This window comes from Ambystoma mexicanum, chromosome 2q, assembly GCF_040938575.1.
Source record: "Ambystoma mexicanum isolate Mex_15411 chromosome 2q, UKY_AmexF1_1, whole genome shotgun sequence".
NCBI classification, from domain to species: domain Eukaryota; kingdom Metazoa; phylum Chordata; class Amphibia; order Caudata; family Ambystomatidae; genus Ambystoma; species Ambystoma mexicanum.
This window is the reverse complement of record NC_090924.1, coordinates 1,001,316,295-1,001,339,195: the sequence shown is the minus strand read 5'-3', so window position 1 is coordinate 1,001,339,195 and position 22,901 is coordinate 1,001,316,295. Positions and strand designations below refer to the sequence as shown.

Below are 22,901 nucleotides of genomic sequence, written 5' to 3'. Positions count from 1 at the left end.
TTTCTATTCCACACCTGATTCTGGATCCATCTTGTCTCCGGACCTGTAAAGAACATCATTTCCGCACGCGCCGCACCTCCAGCTGCAGCGCCACGCCATACTCACCAGTCTTCACAGCATCCTTCGGGTCGGCGCTGCCTCTATCATTTCTTCGCCGAACTTCGGCACCTAGGAGACAAAAGAAAACCACAAGGTGAGCCGAGGGAACCAGCAAATATAATTCTTACCACCATAGACTTACCCGATTTACCACCGGAGGCATCCGTTTGTGACTCTCCATATTTTCACGTTCCGCATCTGTAAAGAGAGACAAAACAACACGTTTTCCTCGTGCAACATTTACCGGACAGCGCCGGGTGACAGAGACTCTTACCTGAGCGCCACCAGCTGCCACAAGAGCATCTTTTCACGAGCCAGCTGCAAGACAAGAAAGGAAGGCGGGAACAAGAGTGAACATCGGACATATTGAACTCTATGAACTTAACACTTACTGGTCCTCACCAGGAACCTCAGAGTCAATACTCTCCGAACTCTCCCGAGCCTTCAAACCAGTGAAGTAACTGGAATCGACGCGCCCCTGCAAATCCACGCAGGATGGAGAGCTCATCTTTCAAGAATATAAGGTGAGATTGCTGTAAGGGCATTTCGGAGGTGATTAGTTGGGGAGGACTGTGGGGGTGCCATAACTTGAATCCACAAGTGGCTAAATCCATCTCTCCACTTGCAGGAGAATATTTCTGTGGGTTAAGCGGACAAGATTAGGAGGGCAGATCCAGTCAGTCATCACTGCACTACGCATCAAGTGGGTGGAGACCGCAGCTGTCCGGGTCCGACCCACGCCCCTGTGGGAGCCAGGTGAGCGTAACAGAACGCGAAGCCTATCTACAAATCCCCACCCGGGCGTTATGGAAACCTCAGAAACCGACCAACTAGCCCTATTGTTAGGGGAATTTAGGGCAGAAGTGCACTCCGCGTGCCAAGAGACTAATGCCCTCAGGAGAGAACTGATTGTGTCAAAGGAGTGCACTGATGACCTAGCTAGACAATTACTGCAAAACCAAGCTGGGCAAACACCATTACCTGGACTTGGGGAACATTCCTTTAGCTCGACCCAAACGTTTTGCTGGGGACCCCAAAAAGTTTGCTGTGTTTATGAACCAATGCCGCTTGCACTTTTTATGCAGACCTGGAGCTTTTCCGAACGACCAAACCAAAGTAGCCTTTGTACTATCATATCTTAGTGGCAGCGCAGCGGATTGGTCAATTCCATTAGTTAACCAGGATGACCCTCTTCTTCGGGATTTTCAAGGTTTTCTATAGAGCATGGAAAGACTATTTGCCAGACATTCACAGGGACAGGCCCTGGATAACGAACTTTTATCATTACGACAAGGTAACCAGGATCTACTAACCTATATCGCCACTTTCAATAGGTTAGTGGTGGAAACCGGATGGCCAGAGGTAAAACGAATTACATTATTTCATCGTGGACTTTGGGGTGAACTCAAAGACGTTTTGGCACAAGTTGTCAACCCACCTCAGGATTGTGCAGAATATATAGACTTAGTGGTCCAGTTAGACCACCGACTTCAGAATAGAAAGGCTGATCGAGCTAAGTTCGAGAATGTTAGTGGGAAAAGGTCGTGGGAAAGGTCGTGGGAACCTAGTGACCACGTCCATGCACCTCGGTTGGTGAAAAGATTCCATCGGAACTTCCCAGACAAACCAGGGCCCAGGGGAAGAACAACTTTAGGAGGGGCCTTGGGGGGGGGGAGGAACACCCTCAAAGGAACAGATGTATCAGAACCGATGCAGATCGGGGGGGTTAAGCGACCCTTAACTCAAAAGGAAAGAGAAAGAAAATGGCAGATGCAATTGTGTCTGTACTGTGGGGCCTCAGGACATTTTCTACGGGATTGCCCTATAAAAACATCTAAAAAAGTAGTGGGAGTTGCTGATAAAAATCAAACAGAGCCTGATTCGGGAAACCACCACGCCCGACAAGTGTAGAGGTCCGCTTGCCGAGCTTGAAGAAGGATACTCAGACCTCGCACTTCATCACACCAATGGTCCTTATAGATCCAAGGCAGCCATCACGTATGCACGCATTGAGGGCATACATTGATAGCGGGCCATAGGAAACTATGTGGACCACGAGTTGGCTTCTAGGATGAATCTATCTCTCTGCAAAAAGACCACTTCGGATGTCATCACCACAGTCGATGGAACTGAAATTGGCTCTGGGCCTGTAACTCATTCCACCACAGAGATGACACTATTGGGTCAGGATGGGCATCGAGAGACTATTGTGTTTGATTTAATCAAAGCCCCGCAGTTCCAAATAATACTGGGGATACCTTGGTTGGAAACACATAATCCTTGTATTGATTGGCGAGAGAAGAGAATAACCTTCCCGGATTGTGCACATACTTGTTACCCAAAAAAAACCTTGAACCAAGGCCTGGCCACAGTCGCTACTCCAGTCGTGCAGTTACCTCAGGAATATCAAGAATTCCAGGATGTTTTCCAAAAGGAACAGGCAAACACTCTACCACCTCACAGATCATACGATTGTCAAATCGATCTTATACCTGGTGCACAACCTCCATGTAGTAGGAGCTACGCCCTTACGGAACCCGAAAACCTTCACCTATGACAATACTTGGACCAATACCTTGCTAATGGCTTCATTCGTCCATCCAAGTGGACTGCATCTTCAGCTTTGTTCTTCGTGCCTAAAAAGGAAGGTGACCTCAGAACGTGCATAGACTACTGCGTATTAAATCAGATCACGGTTAAGAACCGATACCCATTGCCTCTGATCCCCGAATTACTAGACCAAGTAAAGGACGCTTGCATCTACACTAAATTAGATCTCCGAGGGGCATATCATCTGGTACGTGTAAAGAAAGGCGACGAATGGAAGACTGCTTTTCGCACTAAGTACGGGTTATTCGAATACCAGGTGATGCCCTTCAGGTTGTGCAATGCACCAACAGCCTTCCAGTATTTTATGAATGATGTCCTTCGTGAACTCATTGACATATGTGTTGTTTTATACATAGACGATATTCTAGTGTACTCCTCTTCAGAATCGGACCATGTGAAGCACGTTCGTGCAGTCCTTGAGAAACTACGCAAGCACAAGTTATATGCAAAATTGGAAAAATGCGTTTTTCATGCTACGGAAGTTGAATTCCTTGGATTTATCCTGACTCCAAAAGGAGTCCGAATGGACTCTCGAAAGGTGGACGCAATCCTCAAGTGGCCATCACCCAGTTCAGTTAAAGGAGTACAAAGCATGCTCGGATTTGTTAATTTCTACTGCAGATTCATTCCGGATTTCTCACATGTTGTACACCCTATCACAGCACTTTTGCGAAAAAACAAACGCTTCTTGTGGACCGAAGAAGCTGAAAAGGCCTTCCAAGAACTGAAAGCGAAATTCACGTCTGCACCTGTCTTAAAGCATCCACGCCCCGAACTTCCATACATAGTTGAAACTGATGCATCCAGTTTAGCCATGGGAGCTGTCCTGTCCCAGAAGGATCCTGAAATCGGTCAACTTCACCCAGTAGCATTTTGGTCCAGAAAGTTCTCGGCACCTGAGTTAAACTATGCGGTTACCGATAAAGAATTATTAGCCATCAAATCCGCCTTCAAGGCTTGCCGGCATTATCTTCTCGGTGCCAGGCATACCATTACAGTAATCACCGGAACTTGCAGTATTTAAAAACAGCCAAGGCCCAATCGTCGCGTCAACTTCGATGGGCATTGTTCTTTGCCGAGTTCGATTTCGTGATCACTTATCGACCAGGTTGTAAAAATGGCAAGGCAGATGCCTTATCCCGAATAGGGATGGGAGAAGCATATGCGAACTCAGAACCGGTACCTATAATTTCAGAACAAAGAATTCTTGGCATAACCACTCCCGAGACACTAGAGGATATTCAAGTAAAGATCCAACAACTCTTCGATCCAACAGCCCTGCAGGACTGGGTGAAGAAAGGCCCGGACTACTCAGTCATCAATGACCTACCTTATTATCAAGGGCGACTATTTCTACCACACAAGGAACTACAAGAACTAGTCATCTCCAATTATCATGACACCCTGATGGAAGGACACCCAGGTATCGCAAAAACTGAAGCTAAAATTAAGAGACAATTCTGGTGGCCCACCTGGCGAAAAGACGTAAAGTCATTTGTAATGTCTTGTGGCATTTGCGCCCAAAACAAAAGTCAGAAAAAAAAAACAGCTGGCCTCTTACATCCTTTGGATATTCCACCTACACCATGGCACACATTATCGTTAGACTTTATTACAGATCTACCTCCATGTAATGGATTTAACACCATTCTAGTTATTGTGTATCTTTTTTCCAAGATGGCCCACTTTATTCCTATAAAGGGATTACCTTCTGCTTCAATTCTGGCCAAGGAGTTCCTCGAAAACATTGTTCGAATACATGGATTTCCTTCCGTATTGGTCTCTGACCGAGGTAGTCAATTCATTTCACATTTTTGGAAGAAATGTTGTCAACTGGCGCAAATCGACGTGAGGTTATCAACCAGTCACCATCCCCAGACCGATGGTCAGACGGAGAGGACCAAACAGACCCTTGAACAGTACCTACGTTGCATGCTACACCAGACCGAAAGTAATTGGAAAGATATTTTATGGATTTCCGAGTATGCATACAATAACTCTACATTCAGGAACCGGACAAAGCCCCTTTTATACCATATATGGACATCACCCTCGAACCTCAGAACTAGATTCGCCTCAGCATTTAGAAATGCCTGCAGTTAGTCATTTGCATTCTACTATTACACAAGCCTTTAAAGAGGCAACAGAACATTTGAAACAAGCAAAAGAGAAATATAAGAAAAATGCTGATCAACATAGAAGTGAAACTCCACTATACCAGATTGGGGATCAAGTTTGGCTGTCTACAAAACACATACCTCTGAAGGGAACTCAGACTTTTAACCCTAGATATTTGGAACCTTACACTATTAAGGCCATTATCAACCCGGTAGCCGTCAAATTGGAATTACCCTCTAATATGCGCATTCATCCTGTCTTTCATGTTTCACTTTTAAAACCAGTTCAACCAGGAACAAGATTAACCAAACCACCCAACCCCATCTTGATAGATGGAGAACTTGAATTCAAGGTAAAAAATATCCTGGACTCCAAGATGGTTAAATCAAAACTTTTTTATTCATTCGATTGGAAGGGCTACGGACCACAAGAAAGGTTGTGGGAACCTAGTGACCACGTCCATGCACCTCGGTTGGTGAAAAGATTCCATTGGAACCTCCCAGACAAACCAGGGCCCAGGGGAAGAACAACTTTAGGAGGGGCCTTGGGGGGAAGTGCTGTCATGATGCCTACCCCCAGGCATCCAGACCAAGCCCATCAGCCCCGGGAGCAGGCATCTAGACATTTAGTAAAACCTCAGCAGCCCTGGCTAGGGGCTATATGGGTTCAGTCCTGGTGCCTTTAGCGCCAGGCTCATAGTAGGAATCAGTCCTGGCGCCTAAGGCGCCAGGCTCATAGTCATTACTTACCTCAGGCAGACCATGCTGCAAATGATTCCAATCCAACATGAAGCCTGAAAGGGACTATTTTACTACAGGGACTATTTTTTACTCGGGTGTGGTTCTAGGGACTTCTTACCTTGGACTACTTTTGAGGCTATTTAAACCACACCCGACCAGCAACACACGCTTCGCGTTATTCTGTATCCAGCAGTGTAACACTCACCGTGCCTGCAGCCTGCAACCAGTCATCTGCCACGCCCGCCTCGAATCCGGAGCTCCTAAAACAAAGAGGAAAGAAAGGGACAAGGTTAGAAAACAAACTTATTTCTATTCCACACCTGATTCTGGATCCATCTTGTCTCCGGACCTGAAAAGAACATCATTTCCGCACGCGCCGCACCTCCAGCTGCAGCGCCACGCCATACTCACCAGTCTTCACAGCATCCTTTGGGTCGGCGCTGCCTCCATCATTTCTTCGCCGAACTTCGGCACCTAGGAGACAAAAGAAAACCACAAGGTGAGCCGAGGGAACCAACAAATATAATTCTTACCACCATAGACTTACCTGATCTACCACCGGAGGCATCCTTTTGTGACTCTCCATATTTTCACGTGCCGCATCTGTAAAGAGAGACAAAACAACACGTTTTCCTCGTGCAACATTTACCGGACAGCGCCGGGTGACACAGACTCTTACCTGAGCGCCACCGGCTTCCACAAGAGCATCTTTTCACGAGCCAGTTGCAAGACAAGAAAGGAAGGGGGGCACAAGAGTGAACATCACACATATTGAACTCTATGAACTCAATACTTACTGGTCCTCACCAGGAACCTCAAAGTCAATACTCTACAGAACTCTCCCGAGCCTTCAAACCAGTGAAGTAACTGGAATCGACACGCCCCTGCGAATCCACGCACGATGGAGAGCTCATCTTTCAAGAATATAAGGTGAGATTGCTGTGAGGGCATTTCGGAGGTGATTAGTTGGGGACGACTGTGGGGGTGCCATCACTTGAATCCACAAGTGGCTAAATCCATCTCTCCACTTGCAGGAGAATATTTCTACGGGTTAAGCAGACATGATTAGGAGGGCAGATCCAGTCAGTCATCACTGCACTACGCATCACGTGGGTGGAGACCGCAGCTGTCCGGGTCCGACCGACGCCCCTGTGGGAGCCAGGTGAGCGTAACAGTAGACGGCACTGTTGGTGTCAGTGTTGGCATATGTCCCAGATACACCTGCTGGGCAAACAACATGGACTCCACTATCGTGGATGTGTTGTTGTTGCCCTCCCGGACATGGCATGCCAAGGTCACAATGGTGGTGGCAAACCATCTAATGGCCCTGGACATCCGACGCACAGATGTAGTGTAACTCTCCCTCTGCAGCCTGGCCTCCTCCCGCTGCAGCCTGGACTCCTCCAGCTGTCTTTCAACTAGCTGGGTAAGGGTGGCCTGCTGATCCTTCCATCCACTGCATACAGGCATTCAGCTCAGCCATGGAGAGTGTTGGCGACCTCATGGGACTATGCAGTGATGGGGTGCTGAACTGGAGGTCTTGGAGGGATGATATGTCACCCAGGTTTGGCTCCTCCCCCTGTGGCCCTATTTCAGCCTGCAGGGCTGGGGCACTGTTGTCACTGCCTGCAGCCTCCTCTGCAGGGCAGATGTTCTCAGGGATGGCATCTGTGGGCAAGATGGGTGGGCGTGGCACTTTTGTGGCAGCAGGCAGCATGGGGATGGTGGTGTTGGCTGGTGCATCTGTGCCAGATGCAGCTGGTGGCTGAGTTGCAGAGCAGCTTGCCTCATCCTCCTGGGCGGGGGTGCTGGGTTCTCCACATGCAGGTGCATGTTGCCTCACCTGTTGGGAGTTGTTGCTGACACTTGAAATGGCTGTGGAGACACAGAGGACATGCTATTAGTTGTGTGCTGCTACCTGATGGGTCCATCACATGCATCAGATAGGTGGCCATGTATTGTGGGGGTGTTGCTTCTCGTCTGGGTCTTGAATGGGTCCTTTGGAGCACTCCTGGGGGGAGGGGTTGTGAATGGCTCCTTTGGGGCACTCCTGGGGGGGCTGTGAATGGGTCCTTTGGGGCACTCCTGGGCGGGGTTGTGAATGGGTCCTTTGGGGCACTCCTGGGCTCAACAAGTACTCATGTCAATGTAGCATGTGCACTTACCAGCATAAGCAGATGGGCTCACTCCTGCCTCTCCATCTCCAATTCCATGTATTGCCACAAGGTGGTGGACACTGCTGCAGCGCTCCTCCCATGTCTGCAGTCTTAGTAGTGAAGCAGGCACTCCACCTGTGCCACTGCTGCGCTGCCGGTGTGCAGCAATTAGGTTTCGCACCCTCAGTCTGAGGTCGTCCCATCTCTTGTGGCAGTCCTTCACGCTGCGTGTGGTGACACCCACAGCTGTACACTTGCGTGCAGCTTCTGCCCACACCTCCTTTCTACGCTGCTGGGTTGCACGGCGTTGGTCAGCACTGATCAGCATTTCTGCATGCTGCACAATGTGGTCCACTAGCACAGTCAGCTCTGCCTCGCTGAAGCGCTGTTTCCGCTGTCTCTGTGCAGGGATCCTAGCTGCCATGGTGTTGGTCCTTTTTGCCTTCTCAGAGTGGTGATTTGGCCTGTGCTGACTCTGGATGGCAGTGGATTGTGGTTTATATAATGGCCGCCTCTCTCTTCCGGTTTTCGCGGTCATGGTATTTCCGCTTCTGTGCCTGTGAGGACGGCGGTGGACACGGTTTTTACACTGCTTTTGGGGGTGGAATGTCCATTTTCGAGGGTGTTTACGTGGCGACAGTGACACCGTTTCTGCATCGGCGTGGTGCATGCGACCGACAGGACGTAATTGGCCGCTCTTTCCGCAACATTGCGGACGCAGAAACTTTATTACCATCATCACGGAATCACTGCATTCCAGACCGGCGGACTCGTAATGAAGCCCATTCTCTCCTGGTGTCTTTGGCAAAGCTGGGCACAATAGCTGCACTGCCAGCCCAGCCTGCGTTTCTCAGGGAAATCAGTGTGTAAAGCCTCACCCTGTTCTTTGAGTCTCTCTAGCGTCTTCCATTTATTTCAACGAAGCTGTAGCTTCCATCTTTATTTTCATGGCCGGTTACGTTAGTTGTGTTAAAGCGTCAATAAGCAGTTCATGTTTGTTCTTGTGCAACTAGCTAAGTGAGCCATAAGCATGTTCTTCGTGCCTAAGAGTAATGTGGCCTAAGTGTTTGCATAGCTTTGTGCAGGAATGCATGTGCTTCATGTCTTAACGCATCTAAATGTGTGTGTTTTCAGCCATGTCACCTCTTCGATTACTTTGGTGATGTCATCCAGTTATGGCCTGTGGGCTGCTTCAGTGAGTGGCATCTGTCATCTTGGTGGTATGCTGGGGGGGGTTTGATTCCCCCACAATAGTCCCCCCTCTGGTCCATATATATAGACCAGACATACTCAAAGCCCCTCCCCACTGATGGGTGTCTTGTGGTTCCACACCTTTGCCACCCCCTTCAGGTTGCTTGAGCTCCTTCTGTGTTGGTCTGTGCTCCGGGTCATCTCCTCTTCACCCTGCTCAGCTATAGCGACCTCTTCTTCCTCCAATGTGCGTCCAGATTGGGGAATCCATCAATTTCTATGTTTGTCTGGGGCACCACCAAGGCTGGTGTGTTCAATGGCACCAGGGTACATACTCCTCCTCTATCTGTGGAGCTTCAGGCCCAATGTTGGTCCGTGAATATTGCTTTGCCTCCTCTCATGCCATGGACCTTCATCCTGGTAATGTAGTTGTGTTATTCCTGAGGGGCATTCTGGACAGAACCCTACCTTGTTTTCTACCCATGTGAGCAGCATGAACTTCTTTGCCCACACCGTGAGGTATCATCGTTCTCTCTGTCTGCACCATCTCCACTGGAACCTCCAGGAGCACTTGTGCTTTGCATCCCTGCAGCCCTTCAACCCATTCTTCTCCTGCAAACTCCTGTCCATGTACTGGTAGCTGGTGTCTCTTGCAGCATTCAGACAGCCCCCCTACTGCTCTTTTTCTGGTCTTAAGTCACTGCATTTCCCCTTGTGTTACAATTCCTGCTCTTCCTTTGTCTGGGCCTTTCAGGATGTATTGTATCTGGTCATCTGCATTTCAGCAATCCTCTATCATTGTCATGTTTTCATATAACTTTCCTCATTGGGTAATATCTTCTGTGTCATTCACTGTAGTGTAGCCTGCTTTTTCTGGAACTGTCAGAGAATTCTTGTAGATGCTCATGGCCAGGGAAGTGGGAGAGCCCTCCCCTGAAGTTTCCCTCCCCACACGGGTCATGTGGTGGTTAATGGTGTGGGCCAAATTGGACATACAAGCACTCATGCTTTTTTTAAAAAATGGGTACTGGCGCTCCACTGCTGCTTCATCTCTTTACAATACTTGCAAGGGGTCACGTCATTACTTCAGTAATTCAAGGAACATACTTGTTCAGGTGCATAATGCATGCATAATAAATTGTTCCTTTTTTGCTCTCCTAGGAGGATAAAGAGGTAGAGAATACAGAACAAACATAGATAAAAATAATTCCAGCTGTAATTTCCTATTTGTACATTATTTATTTATTTTCCTCTTTCATGCACAACAGGTGACCCTTGCCACCACAAGCATGGGGGAGGCCACTTAAGTGATGCTCCGATACTTCTGGTGGGACCGAACAGTCCATTGGTAGTTTATTTTTTTTGTTGAAAATTTGCCACCCCAAAATTCATTTTCTCCGCTGCCCCAAAGGTCTGTCTCTTACCCCTGTCCCCTTTTTCATCTGCCTAGACACCATGTAAGTCCAACGCTCCCTCAAGTACATATGCTGGATAGTAGGATAGTTGGTGCACAGGGACAAAATTATTACTAACATTATTATAGGGGAACATAGGATTTGGCGAGCACACAAACAGTGGCTTTTCTTGTGTCCTAGCTTCGTGACATCTAGGCATTATGCTGGGTCCCATAAACCCTCTCGGCGATAGGGCCTGCTGTCTCTGCTCCTGGGCTCGGGTGCGGGGTCATTCGCTGCGCATTGCTCCTCCTGCTATTTGTGTACAAATCCCTTTGCCTGAAACACAGAGAAAATCGGGTGAGCTTCTCAAAGTGTATATACATTTGCTTTATTATTACGTCCTACCGTTGCCTAAGTACTCGCTACTACTACTTCTTCCTTTTATTTATCTATCACTTCCATCTAATTCACATCTCACATGCTCACTACTCAATCAACTTCTGCCTTTAATGTCATTCATTATGCTGTTGCTCTCCTAATTTCTCTGGAGTATTAGCAGTCCCATTTACCGTTAACCACATGAGAGAGACAAAGAACACAACAGAAACAAACACAACATAGCCCTTTTCCAGTCCTTGCTACTTCTTCTCCTCTTCTGAATACATCCTTGAGCTGAATTAATTTATCTTGTAGAGACCAAATGGGGAAAAAGAGTCATACTAAAGTAATGGCCAGAATGTTACTCCCCTTTTAATAAGCTCTCTCTTCTCCTGCGCATGGTGCTTTTGCCATGCCGCAGTGTGATTCCTCCAAGTGACGAGCTGGAAATGTCTGTGCTCTGCGCCAATGTGATGGTGATGGCTTTCACGCGAGGTCCAAGAAGCCTCCTTTTCTTTCACTAATGCTGAACTTGTCGTTTTCTGTTGCTGTGTTTGTTGGCAGGCCTGCATGAGCTGCCTTTGTCTTGCCATTTCTCCTCTTGCCCACCTTCTTCATGCTGTGTGGTGCCTGCAAAACACAACTGTTACCTCCCTAACCTTTCTTGATGCTGAAACTAGCGCATGGGATATATGTGTGCATGCAGGTATGAGATATGTGTGCACAAGTTTGCCTACCATCTCTAGCACATATATTTCTGTCCTTTCTCCAAATGCTTCGACCATACATTTCACATTTCACATACATTATGTTTCAAACACATAACAAAACCATTGCATGATATTTCAATATATATATTTACATTTTCTACATCCCATAAAAAAGATACTTTTCTTCTTGTCTACCTGCCATCCCTATTCACCTTTCCTTCACTTCCACAAGAACTGACCTCCTCATGTGTCGCTCCGTACAGTTGCATTGATATGCTACACCAACGGGGCTATATGAAAGAATGACATTCCTAAACTTTATGACACATCCAGGGTCAGTTAATAATATACACAAAGTTATGTTACTTACTTTTGTACGTTGCATCCTTATTGGCAAATGCGTCCCCATTTTGCACATTGAGCTTCCCCCTCATTCCTAGCCATTGTTCTGTTAAACATCTGATTTCTGCTATTCAATCTGGTATTATACTCATGTTGCAGGAATATTATCTGGTATTGTAGTGGGGAAATCCTTATGTACCATGGGTGTTGCCCCCTCCCCCTATCGACCAAAAAAGGAAAAAATGGACAAAACCCCCAATGAAATACCCTTCTTTCTCCACAAATGTTGTGCACCATTACCCCTCTCTTTCCACACCTCCAACTTTGCTCCCCTCAATGTGTGACCATTGTTTGTGCTACAGCTTGCAATATGCTTAATATTGATGCCAAAGCCTCCCTGTCCCTGTTTGAACACAAAACTTACATTAAATACCCATTCATTTGGTATGAACAAGCCTCCAGCTATGAAATGAGTCAGCCTACCCCTACATCAACAGCTGTCTCCATTCCCGACTTCACTCACTCATTATTATCCCCATGTGAAGTCACTCTGTCCTCCCTCACCATTGCAACTCTCATAGCTGTTTTGTCACTCTTCCTTCTCTATGCGTGTCTTGCATTTGATTAAAGACCGCTGTTAGTACCCGTGATAGTCTGCTCTTTGTCTCTGCCAGTCAGGCTGACTGTGTGTGTGTTTTATGGGGAACTACTTCCCATTCTAATGGCGCACTCCTGTGTTCCTTCTAGCCATAGAATGCTGACATCAATGGTGTAAAAAAGGTCATGTTCTCCCAGAAAGGGATCTCCGCCCAATGCCACTACACCCCTTGTCCTGTATGTGTCTGCATTTGCAATGGTATTTATAGCAGCCGTATTTGTCTGTGATGTAGGTTCAACTTGCAGCGCATTCGTCTGACACTGTGCGACCTTGGGCATACTGTTCATGTGGTTATGCACTGTACCGTGAAGGGAGTGCTATTCCCTCCTCTCGAATCTTGCCAATTTTCCTTGCCTTGCTTTTTTGCATGCTTGAAAAATGTGTCCTAATGTTACGCGTTTGCTTTCTTCCTCTCTCCCTCATGCTTCTTCGTCTTCCTGTTATGTTTTGCACAGCCCAACTATGTGCGTTTCTATCTGGGGCTACTCACTTCTCATAATCATGTCTGTATGTTTCAGCGTGGCCCTGTCTTGACCCTTGTTAGGCAAAGTTTGCATGCAGTACCCTCTGGGACCACTACACACAACTATGACTACAGGTGTAAGCAAAACCAATCTTTGGTATAAGTTTGTTCCACACAGGTTTTGGTAGCGAGCTGAGCAGCCAGGCTTATCTCAAGAGGGAATGTGAGCTTGTAAGGGTGTTACATAGAGGTCTACAATCACAAGTATTCAGATAGACACTTATACTAAAGGTTTCTTGGTAAAACACTTCTTAATTTATTACACAGTCAGTTAGAAAACATTCACTAAAAGGAGGAAATCAATATCACACACATTTTTTTTACAGTACTTCACACTATCCGGTTCTGTGACATTTAAACTACTTTGAAGGAGGAGCAAAATGGCATTCAGAGCATTTGAAGTAGGAGCAAAAAGGCATAAGATAATAAAATGATTAATACAGTTACTCTTAAACAGTGCAAATAGCTTGAGTTCACCAGAGGAGTTAGTGCAATGCAATAGGAAGGCCAAAGTGAATGGACTAGAGTCTTGTATAGGTAAAAACGGTTCTGATAGTTTAAACGGAAAAGCCTTTGTCACGGTTCTCCGAAGTAGTTGATAGAAGAAAGGTTCACATGTCGGGTCACAAGCTGACTAGGCCTGCAAGTTGCCAAAGTTTCACGCACTTTAGCAGTGAGAGGTAAGTTCTCTGGGTCGGGTTTTCACAGTACCTTATGTTGAAGAAAAAGATGCAGCTGAAAACTTCTGTTCCTGGCATTTCCTGCAGATCTCGCTGTTCCTGAGCCTCATTCATGGGGACAAGAGGGAGGATGTCAGGGGACTCCTGCACTACACACGGACTGGTCACAAGCTGGCAAACTGGAAAATCTTCGATTCCGGTAGCTGTCGTCAAGCACACAAACTGGTGTCCTTCTCCCTGGCTATTCGGTTTCCTGCAGCACTCTGAGAAAAATAGAACCAGCTTCGAGAATGGTGTCCAGGTGGCTTACGATTTGATTGGTCCCACCAATTCAAAGGGATGAGTAGTCCTTGAAGGGCTTCTCTGTGGAGATGAACTTGGCGATTCGGACCTGCAGCAGAGCTTCACCGAGCAGGCCAATGGTCCAGGAGTTGCAGCAGCCGTCCTCTTCCAGCTCGTCTTCGGTTCTTTCGTTCCAGTGGTCGACGCTGCCTTCCAAGTCAAGATACTCGTCTTTTAAACCGTTTTCTCCCATTCATTCCAGCCTAGCTGCCACTCACCCAGCAGGGTGGCTGTCCTTGCCGGAGAGTCAGCCAGCCAATCAGGCCAGATTACATTTGGGTCTCCTAGGAGAGTTAGCACAGGGAGTTTCGGGCACCACCCTCACTTCCTGCCCACCCCAGACACTTGGGCGCCAGAGGCGGTCTTCAGTCCTGAAGCCCGCCAAAGGCGTAGGAACAAGGGACCAAACCTGGTTTGCCGCTCAGAGACAAACTCTAGAAGGACCTTTCCACAAAGAAATGGAGAATAAAGAAGACCGGGACCTGTTTAAACAGAGGTGCTCAGACGCCATCTTGAAAAACATGGCTCCCGCGATTTAACGCTACCGTTGTTCGCGGTCGGGAAAAATCTGGGTAGTTTGTTGTAAAACCACTGCCACCAGCCATTTCGAGAGGAAAAGGTAGCATTTCACTGCTACATGAGTTTCTAGACACAGGGGATACTAGGTAACCCCTCCAACACTCTATTGTAAGCTAGGGTGTGCGGGGTCTAGGAATCTGAAAAGTCTAGCAAAGTCAATTTCACTTTACTTTCTCTGGGAAACAGTAGTTTATCCCAGAGAAGGTATTTAAACCCTGGGGCAGCCTAAAAAGCTTCCCTGTGTCACTGCACTGAGGGTGCTGTGTGACACAAATGAAAAGATGATGCCTATGGAGTTGTCTTAATCTCCATAACCAAATGTAATAAACACAGAAAACAAACAGAATTAAAAAGGTAGAGGGAATTGGCACATTTATGAGAATTCTCCCTAACAACCCTTGAAGTCATTCCTGTCTCACTACATGTGTGTGGGGAAACATTGGGCAGGCATCCCTCTTTTCCAAATGATCGTCCTGCAATGCATCTGAACTCCAAACATGGTTTCCCTTGCAAATTCGAGAGCGTCTCTCCCTTGTCCTCTGTGTGACTGCTTTATGCCCTTCAAAGTATCCTGCTTATTGCTAATGAAGCCACTTGCATGGGAAACATGATATATAAACAAAATATTCTCTAACGTGTCTTTACGCAGTGCTCAAATGAAATACTTGAACACTGTATGGCACAGTCCCAAATTCAAAACAGCAGATCAATTGTGTGCTTTGAAAGCCGAAACACAGCCTCTGCGATCGAATTAATGTATTATTTTGGGCCAATCTAAATTGTGTGTGTGCGCGCAATAGAATGGAATGAACCCTAGTTTGAGAAAATGTGTTACCCATGTCATAAATGTGCACACCGCATTTTAATCCATATAACATATCCATATGTAAACAATCACTAACCCAGAAGGTGTCTTTACCTCATACAACCTCAAACACTAATCCATTATTCACACATACCAATTAAAAATATTCTAATGACACTACCTTGATACATCGCCTGACAAAATCAATGAATATACCGCCTTTTCACTGCGCTTCCTTTGTTACAAACCACTCAATCTTAAATTCCTTTAACTAAAAATGCCAATCTAATCGTCCCCAAAAAGTGACCTTCACTGTCAAAACAACATTATTATTCATATAGTCCTCGAAAGCTTTAATAGGGAATAACCAATCCAATGAGTCCTGGTTCTGGGCAGTATTTAGATACTGTTGGGGCTCTGGGCCCCAGCCCACTTAAAGACCTACATTAACAATACATTTTTCAAAGCACGTCATCATACCCATCGTAATACTCGCTCCACTAGCAATGTGAGGCAAACATCACTTTGCTCACTATATACAAGATTTTGCTTCATCCTGTGTGAGAAACCTAAGGGTATTCTCCCAAGTAAATTTCGGGAAACCCTTATTCAGGTGGCCAGGGGAGGGCTGGTGCTCTCAGATCATAACCCTGATGGTGGACGAGCAAAGGAGGATCACCGGGGTAAGGGAGCCCGGGGTTGTGCTCAGTGGAATGCCCAAGGTGAGACGCGATAGTATACCGGAGTAAGGGACGAGGAAGATGAGGTCCCGAGACTTTTATGGGCTGGATCAACTCGACCTCCCTTCCATCCGATAAAGGTCCTTTTTGAGAATCCACCACCCCCTCCCCTTCTGGTGAATCCATTACATACCCCGTGCATTCAGAAACCATCTTTCTCAGAATCATTGTTTTCCTGTTCACTATCCGAATACTCCCAATAATTCTTCTTCCCCTCCCTGATTATTACACACTCCCCACCTGCTCAGGTAAAATACTACAGTTTCCACAACCCCCCTTGTTTATTTCACAATCCCATCTATTCCCATTTGCCCCACAAGCCCTACCAATCCCGTTCCTCTGATTGTCACTTTCCGAACTCCCTGTCGAAAGTGACCAACACTTAGCTCCCACAAACCCTCCTACTCATTTCCGAAACCCTCCAAAACCCACCATTCCAAGATCACGAATATGAGGACTATAATTCCATGTAACACCTCTTTCCCTTCCTATCCTGCAGAACACCCCAAAACTCCCCCCCCCTTTTCAGACACAGACACTTTCTAACACCACAACCGAAAACGGGCTTGTAATAAAACTGTTTACCTGACCTGTCCCGACATCAGGGTCAGGCGAAATCAGGCAATTGATTTAAATCACACACACCTGACGGCCCTTCCTTTTTCCCACAGGGATAAAAGGTGGAGCAAGTTAGCACAGTACGAGCAAGGGAGATGGCACAACGAGACTGCTATCCACAACCGGCAGTTCAAGAGGAGGAAAACGGTGGGAAATATCAAGAGGCTGACGAGGAGAGACATGACCTTGTCCTTTTTTGACAAAACCCCACGAACCCCCCGCTGAAAGAAATGTAAGACCGAGGACAATAGCCCAAATGTGCTGCAACAGATGTCAATGGTACACAGAGCTGATTGACACTGATAAACTGGAGCCAAGGAGACTCCTGCTTCTGTGGTACTGGCCTTGACTCCAGTAAAGAGGAAAACCAAGCAGTTCATCACAGCCGGGGAGTCGAGGGGAGAGTTGATAAGAACAGGGCTGTGGTGAAGGAAAGTTGCAAAGTGAGAAAAGTTCAAAGAACTGAAAAATTGAAAGGGAAGACCAGCTGCAAAAGGGGACCGGCACCACGTGGGTGCTGCTCTGAGAAACTCTGGTCGAGCACCCTCCGAGTAAAACTATAGATACTAGAAGGCCGTAGGAGAGCTGCCAAGATAGGTGAAAGTGGTCATAAAGGAGGTCAAGCAAAATCCCCGTACAGTCAAAAGCCCTTTGATCTATGAACTATAAAGAAAGCAGGGGAAGTGAATCCTACCACATTAGAAATCAAGGGAAGTGCATCCTGTAAACATTAAAAGTGAATGTGAAGGTGAAGTTGGCAAGTGTGAACTCGGAAGAGGGATGCTGACGAGAAGGGGCAAAGTCTAATGTCCCAAGAAACTGTGTGTTGCCAAGAGTGAACCCGGCCGAGGGATGTCCACTAGAAGTGTTTAAAAAGACATTAAGAGCTGTGAAGGAAGAAAAAGCCATATTGAACCCGATGGTGGGAGGCTAACAGTCAGGAGGGGTCCGAGCCCAAATGAGGGAGATCCACAGGTGAAGCCATCACCCAAAGTCCATTAAGAGAAGGAACTGTTATTTGATTTGTGGAGTACAATTTGTGATCACCCGAGAAATACGTAGAACAGAATTTTGTGTTTGCTGTTTTTCTTGGAATACCTATCAGGCCCACGGGACCAGGAAATCATAACCCCAGAGGCCTTGATATTGATAAGAACTGTTTTAGGATCTAAAACCCAGAAGAGGGAGAACCGAGGGGTTAAAACCGATCACCCAAGATTACGAGGAACAGGGGACAGCGCCAGGGACGTCATTTCACCAAAATGCCTGGGGTACCGGAAGTGACATCACATAAACCTTGACCTCTGATGAAATCACAGGAAGTGATGTCATTTGACCCCACCCTGAAGTGATATTGTGGAAGTGATGGAACACGACCTTTCACCGCTTGACAAAACAGGAAGTGGCGTCAAATAGCATTGTACCTAAATACACTACGAAAAATATGGTTGCGATACCACTATAATGTGATGTACATTTCATACAAGAATGGATCGCCATATGTATTGTTAGGATCAGTGCAGTGTGTATAGACCCATATTACCAAATTACGGTGAATGCAAGCAGACGTCTATGGCCAAATGATAATGATGTGTTATTATATAGCACTTACGCGTAAGCGCTTTATATAGAAAAATATACACCCGATATCACCCATCCTGTGTTGGTACTCATTTATCAGCCTCAGAAGGATGAAAGGCTGAGTTGAGTTGTTTTAAGGACAGACTAACCAAGTGACTCACCCCCTGAAGTGTGCCTGAAATAAACCTTTAATGAGTCTAGCAATTATTGAATACAATTCCAGAAAATCACATTATTTGGTATTCCTATTTTTTCTTATTTAGGGTTAGTGATGAACGTGTTAGACTTGTGGCACCCCTGTTCTGTTTTCTTTTTTTTTTTTTTTAAGATGCTTGAACAAGAAAGCCAGCCACTCCAGAAGTAAAGAACCACATTTTGCTGGCCACAGCCTAGGAGCTTGCATTACACAAAAAAAAAAATATCCTTTTTAAAATTCTTTTTTTAGAGGTATCAAGGGAGACTTCAGAGGTCGCAGTTGCGACCCCTAAATGACGTCCCTGGACAGCGCCCAGATGAGGCTGACCAAGGGGAGAAGAAGCCTCACCATAAGTAAAACCAGGAAACAAACTTTCATTTTGTTGACAGAACTTTTGTTTTGTTATTGAATACGTCAGGCCCTCGAAGGCAAGAGACTTTTGCAGAGAAAGAAGACTTCAGCGGTCCTAATAGCTGCAAGTGGAGCTGTCATTTCGTGCTGGGAAAGCTCGAGTATGTGCTGTGCTCGAAGACTACATCTTACCCCGTGCTCAAAACGTGGGGTCGGGAGATCCAAGCCACCGCCTACTGACATATTATTTGTGAACACTTCTTTGTTTTCTTGAAAACCATCCCACACCCTTTTTGTATTAGTTGTAAGGTTTGGCAATAGGTTTCTTAGTATAGGTCCTTTTTATTTAACACAACGCCACAAAGACTGCCTTATTTACATTTGATGGTCGACGCCTGCTCCCATCTTAGGTTTAGTTTTAGAATAGGCATTTTTCCAACCTGCATACAGTGTAATAAACACCCTTGAACTGTGATCACTTGCGTTTGTCTTTACTGTTGCCACCATGAGTTCCTTACACCTGGTAAAGATAGGAATTGCAAATCTTCGGCTTATTCGTTTCCAAAAATCTCCACTAGTCATACTTACACACCTATATATATCATCTATAACCTCACTTATTCCTATATATTCTAGCCCAAATCTCATGCTTTCCCTATCTATTTTCCCCTGCGCTCATCATATGCGCCTCAGTTCATACTACTAAAAGGGATTCATCCTCTTTAACTGACTTACTTCATAGCCCTCTTCCCTTCTGCCTCCCAAATCACATCTTGTAAGCACCGTACACGTTATGCCAGCCATCCCCTATCTTGTCAAAGGTCCAACGAATCCCACCTTATCCAAGGACTCCCCTCCTTGTCTTCTCCTTCTCTGTACCCCTAGCATTTTATATTATTCTTCCTTCCCCAAACCACCTTTCCAAGCTTGTCATGTCACCACTGCATGTAAGGTTACCACCAAATAATTGCTAACACAATGCATCTCCTTTACTTTGCACCTAACACTTCAATGTCATACTTTTCCCTGATGTATGTATGCCGACATCCTTGCTATTGTTGTGTAATCAAAGTCAACATTCACACAAAAAACTCTTCTCTTTCTATGTCCAAATACTTGTGTACATTGCTTCTCGAATATCATTGCCACTCTGGAACATTGCTTCTCGGGGGGTTGGCTCCATATAGTGTACTTCAATTACCTACCAAAATACTCAATACATTGTCCTTTAACTTACTTAATTTTACCTCATGTTACAGCAAGACATAGGTTGAAAGATCAGCTGCATGTGCACTCGCTCGCTGAGCTAGAGCCAGCTAGCCTGCTTCAATCTCCCCCTCCCTGTACCCCACACGGCCTGTCACTGGCAGAAATATGGGCTCCTGCCAGCCATTTACAAAAAGCTCTTTGTTTCTCCTTTTTATTTCCTTTCTACATAAGTGGGGGTTTTCCTCTCCGCTGGCCAGCACTCCATTAAAGCACAGAAAAAACACATATATTAGACAGACAGCCACAGCATGAAAGAGGAAGAAACAAGACAGACTATTTCTGCATTCTTCAGCACACACACTGTCTGCATATCTGGGTGCACCCCAAAACACACCAGATACCATACACCACTTTCATTTTTTACCTCCGCCGTTAAAGGTCAGTCCACAATTCCTTCACGTGCTCTTCGAGTGCAATCGAAATGGCATTACACTCTTTAACAATTTGAACATTACCACATCAAGTTAAAAACCATTGCCTTCTGTTCATAAATTCTTCCTGTTCTCTTTTCTTTTTTTTTCCTTTTCCTCCTTTTCTCTTACCACCACATCTATGCCCCACTACGGGCCTTCACTCCCACATCAACGCACCATGTCCTATTCAACAACCTTATATGTGACATCATGACCTTAAGGCAAAAATCCCAATACTTCGAGTACACCCCCAATAATGACAATATCCCAAGACATACCAACACAGATGACATTAAACACAGCCATCTTCCTGCTTTCAAATCACAAGGGATAAAAAAAAATCATGTGGTCCTTCTTCTATACTGCTGCTTATAGGAATACATCTCCATGAGATAAACTAAGAAACCACCTTCCGCGACCAAGCTAGCACCTAGACACAGGGATCCATACATAAATCATCTGTAACTAATTTATCTGCCTAGAACAGGTATCCTTTTCTTAAAATCTTTTCATATATTTCATCCATAAACCAAACTGACAGCCTAGAGTACAGGTATACATTTTATTGTCATTTTACTTTTTTAATCCATAACCTAGCTAACTCCTAATAACATGGATCCTTCACAATAACGCAAAAACGAATCAAAAACAACAATTATTACCCTTCCCCAATATTTATCAGATTTCTAGACCCATCATACTTACAGCTCTGTGGATCTGCTGAAGCCCTCAAACACCAGCGCACCCACAGCCTGCCACTCCACCTTCTGATCTTCTGGACTTTCCACAGGGAGCAGGCAGGAATGCGGAGGAGACAGCATTTTTGCCGAAGGCGTTAGCAACCATCCTCTGCTACCATTTGAAGCGAAGGAAAAGCCAGAGGTCGGGCTCAGGGGAAATCCCCATGCCCAAGAAATGGAGGACTCCAGAAATGTGACACAATTACGGCTTTAATAAAACATTTCAAAAAGCAGGGATAGGCACATGGACATTTGAATATTCCAATGCACTCTCAACTCATTATAGGCTGGTAATGGGGTTTTATTACACAGTGACATCACAAACAAAACATACATTCCCGAACTTCAGATGAGACAGGATTGGGTGAACAGCATGGACAGACATACACCCTATGGGGGATAGATGATCTAATTGGTCTGGCCACATCAAGTAGCTCTGCCTGGGACCACCCACAAGATGCTGCCAGTGAGATCATGTTATTCTAGTGGATTGTGAGTGGCTCCTGCAACAAATGTGAGCAGCGTTGGAGGTGAGTAAGGATTGGCTATTACAGGTCTTCTGAGCCTGGGAAAGCAACCAGCACATGAGCACAATGGGGGGTGGGGAGGAGGACCCTAGAGTGCTGCCTTTTCCCAAAGAGGTTCCCACTCTCAGACTCCTATGGCCATGAGCAGGGACATTCTAGCTTCCAACGTCATGCTGTGTTACTTTTGTATCTTCTGTCTACAGTTTGGTGGGAACAACTGTCTCTGTATGGCTCCAATAATTGGACTTTGTTTCCCAGGTTCAGATCATGTGTGTAGGGACCGAAAACTTGAGTTTCTCTGCTTGCATTTCTGAAGAATTTCAGCTTCCTGCCCTTGCAGGTGTCCTATCTTTTCCGTTGACTCAAAACATTCTCTCTTGGTGTCCTTGGCAAGGCTGGGCACAATAGTTGCACTGCCAGCCCGGTCAGCCCGACTAGATGTCATGCAGAATTTGCCAGGAACACCATAGTGCTCATGTCGGAGCTCTGAGATCCTCTTTGACATGAGCACTGTCCACTGTGTGTTCGCAGGATTTTGCTTGCATTCAGGATTTCTTGCTCCCCTCTGCCAGCAACGTGGCGCATGCCGGCAGCGGGTAGCTAGAAATCCAAAATGCGAGCAAAATCCCAGCGAGCAAAATCCCACAAACACACAGAGGAAGTGCTCATGTCGGAGAGGATTTCAGGGCTACCCTGAGATCCTCTCCGAAGTGAGCACTGTGGTGTTACTGGCAAATTCTGCATCACATCTGTTTGCCAAAATGGCTTTATAGTGAAACTTTGAGTGGGGGAAACAGGCAAATGGTGGTGCAGTGCACGGCTTTATGTTTCAGCTGGATCCATGTACAGGTGCCATGCCTCAGTACAGTGTGATTGAAGCTTATTTTGTAGGTATATCTGCCTACCCCGTGTATTGGTTGCTTCCTCTGGAGTGACCTCGCTTTTGAGGCATCAGTGTTTAAACACAGCAGGTGAATAGACCTGTGCAGTAAGCGTCACATGGCTCTGATGAGATCAGCTCTTAGTTGCCTCTCTCCACTTAATAGGCTCTATGCTCTGCTTTCCACTTTTTTAAATGTCACCAGCATCAATGATCCCTCTACCTGTATGCTGGAAAATGCTCTGCTCTGCATCTGCA

At 46.1% G+C, this 22,901-nt stretch overlaps 1 protein-coding gene across 1 annotated transcript; it reads right to left on the bottom strand.

Annotated features, from left to right (window-relative positions):
• Positions 1-6,981: 6,981 nt before the first annotated feature.
• On the bottom strand, positions 6,982-8,261 carry LOC138568825 (myb-related transcription factor, partner of profilin-like). Its single transcript, XM_069646595.1, has 2 exons — positions 7,733-8,261; positions 6,982-7,442 (listed from the first exon to the last, which is right to left on the bottom strand). The coding sequence occupies exons 1-2, from the start codon at positions 8,259-8,261 to the stop codon at positions 6,982-6,984; spliced, it is 990 nt and encodes a 329-aa protein (XP_069502696.1).
• Between the last annotated feature and the right edge of the window lie 14,640 nt (positions 8,262-22,901).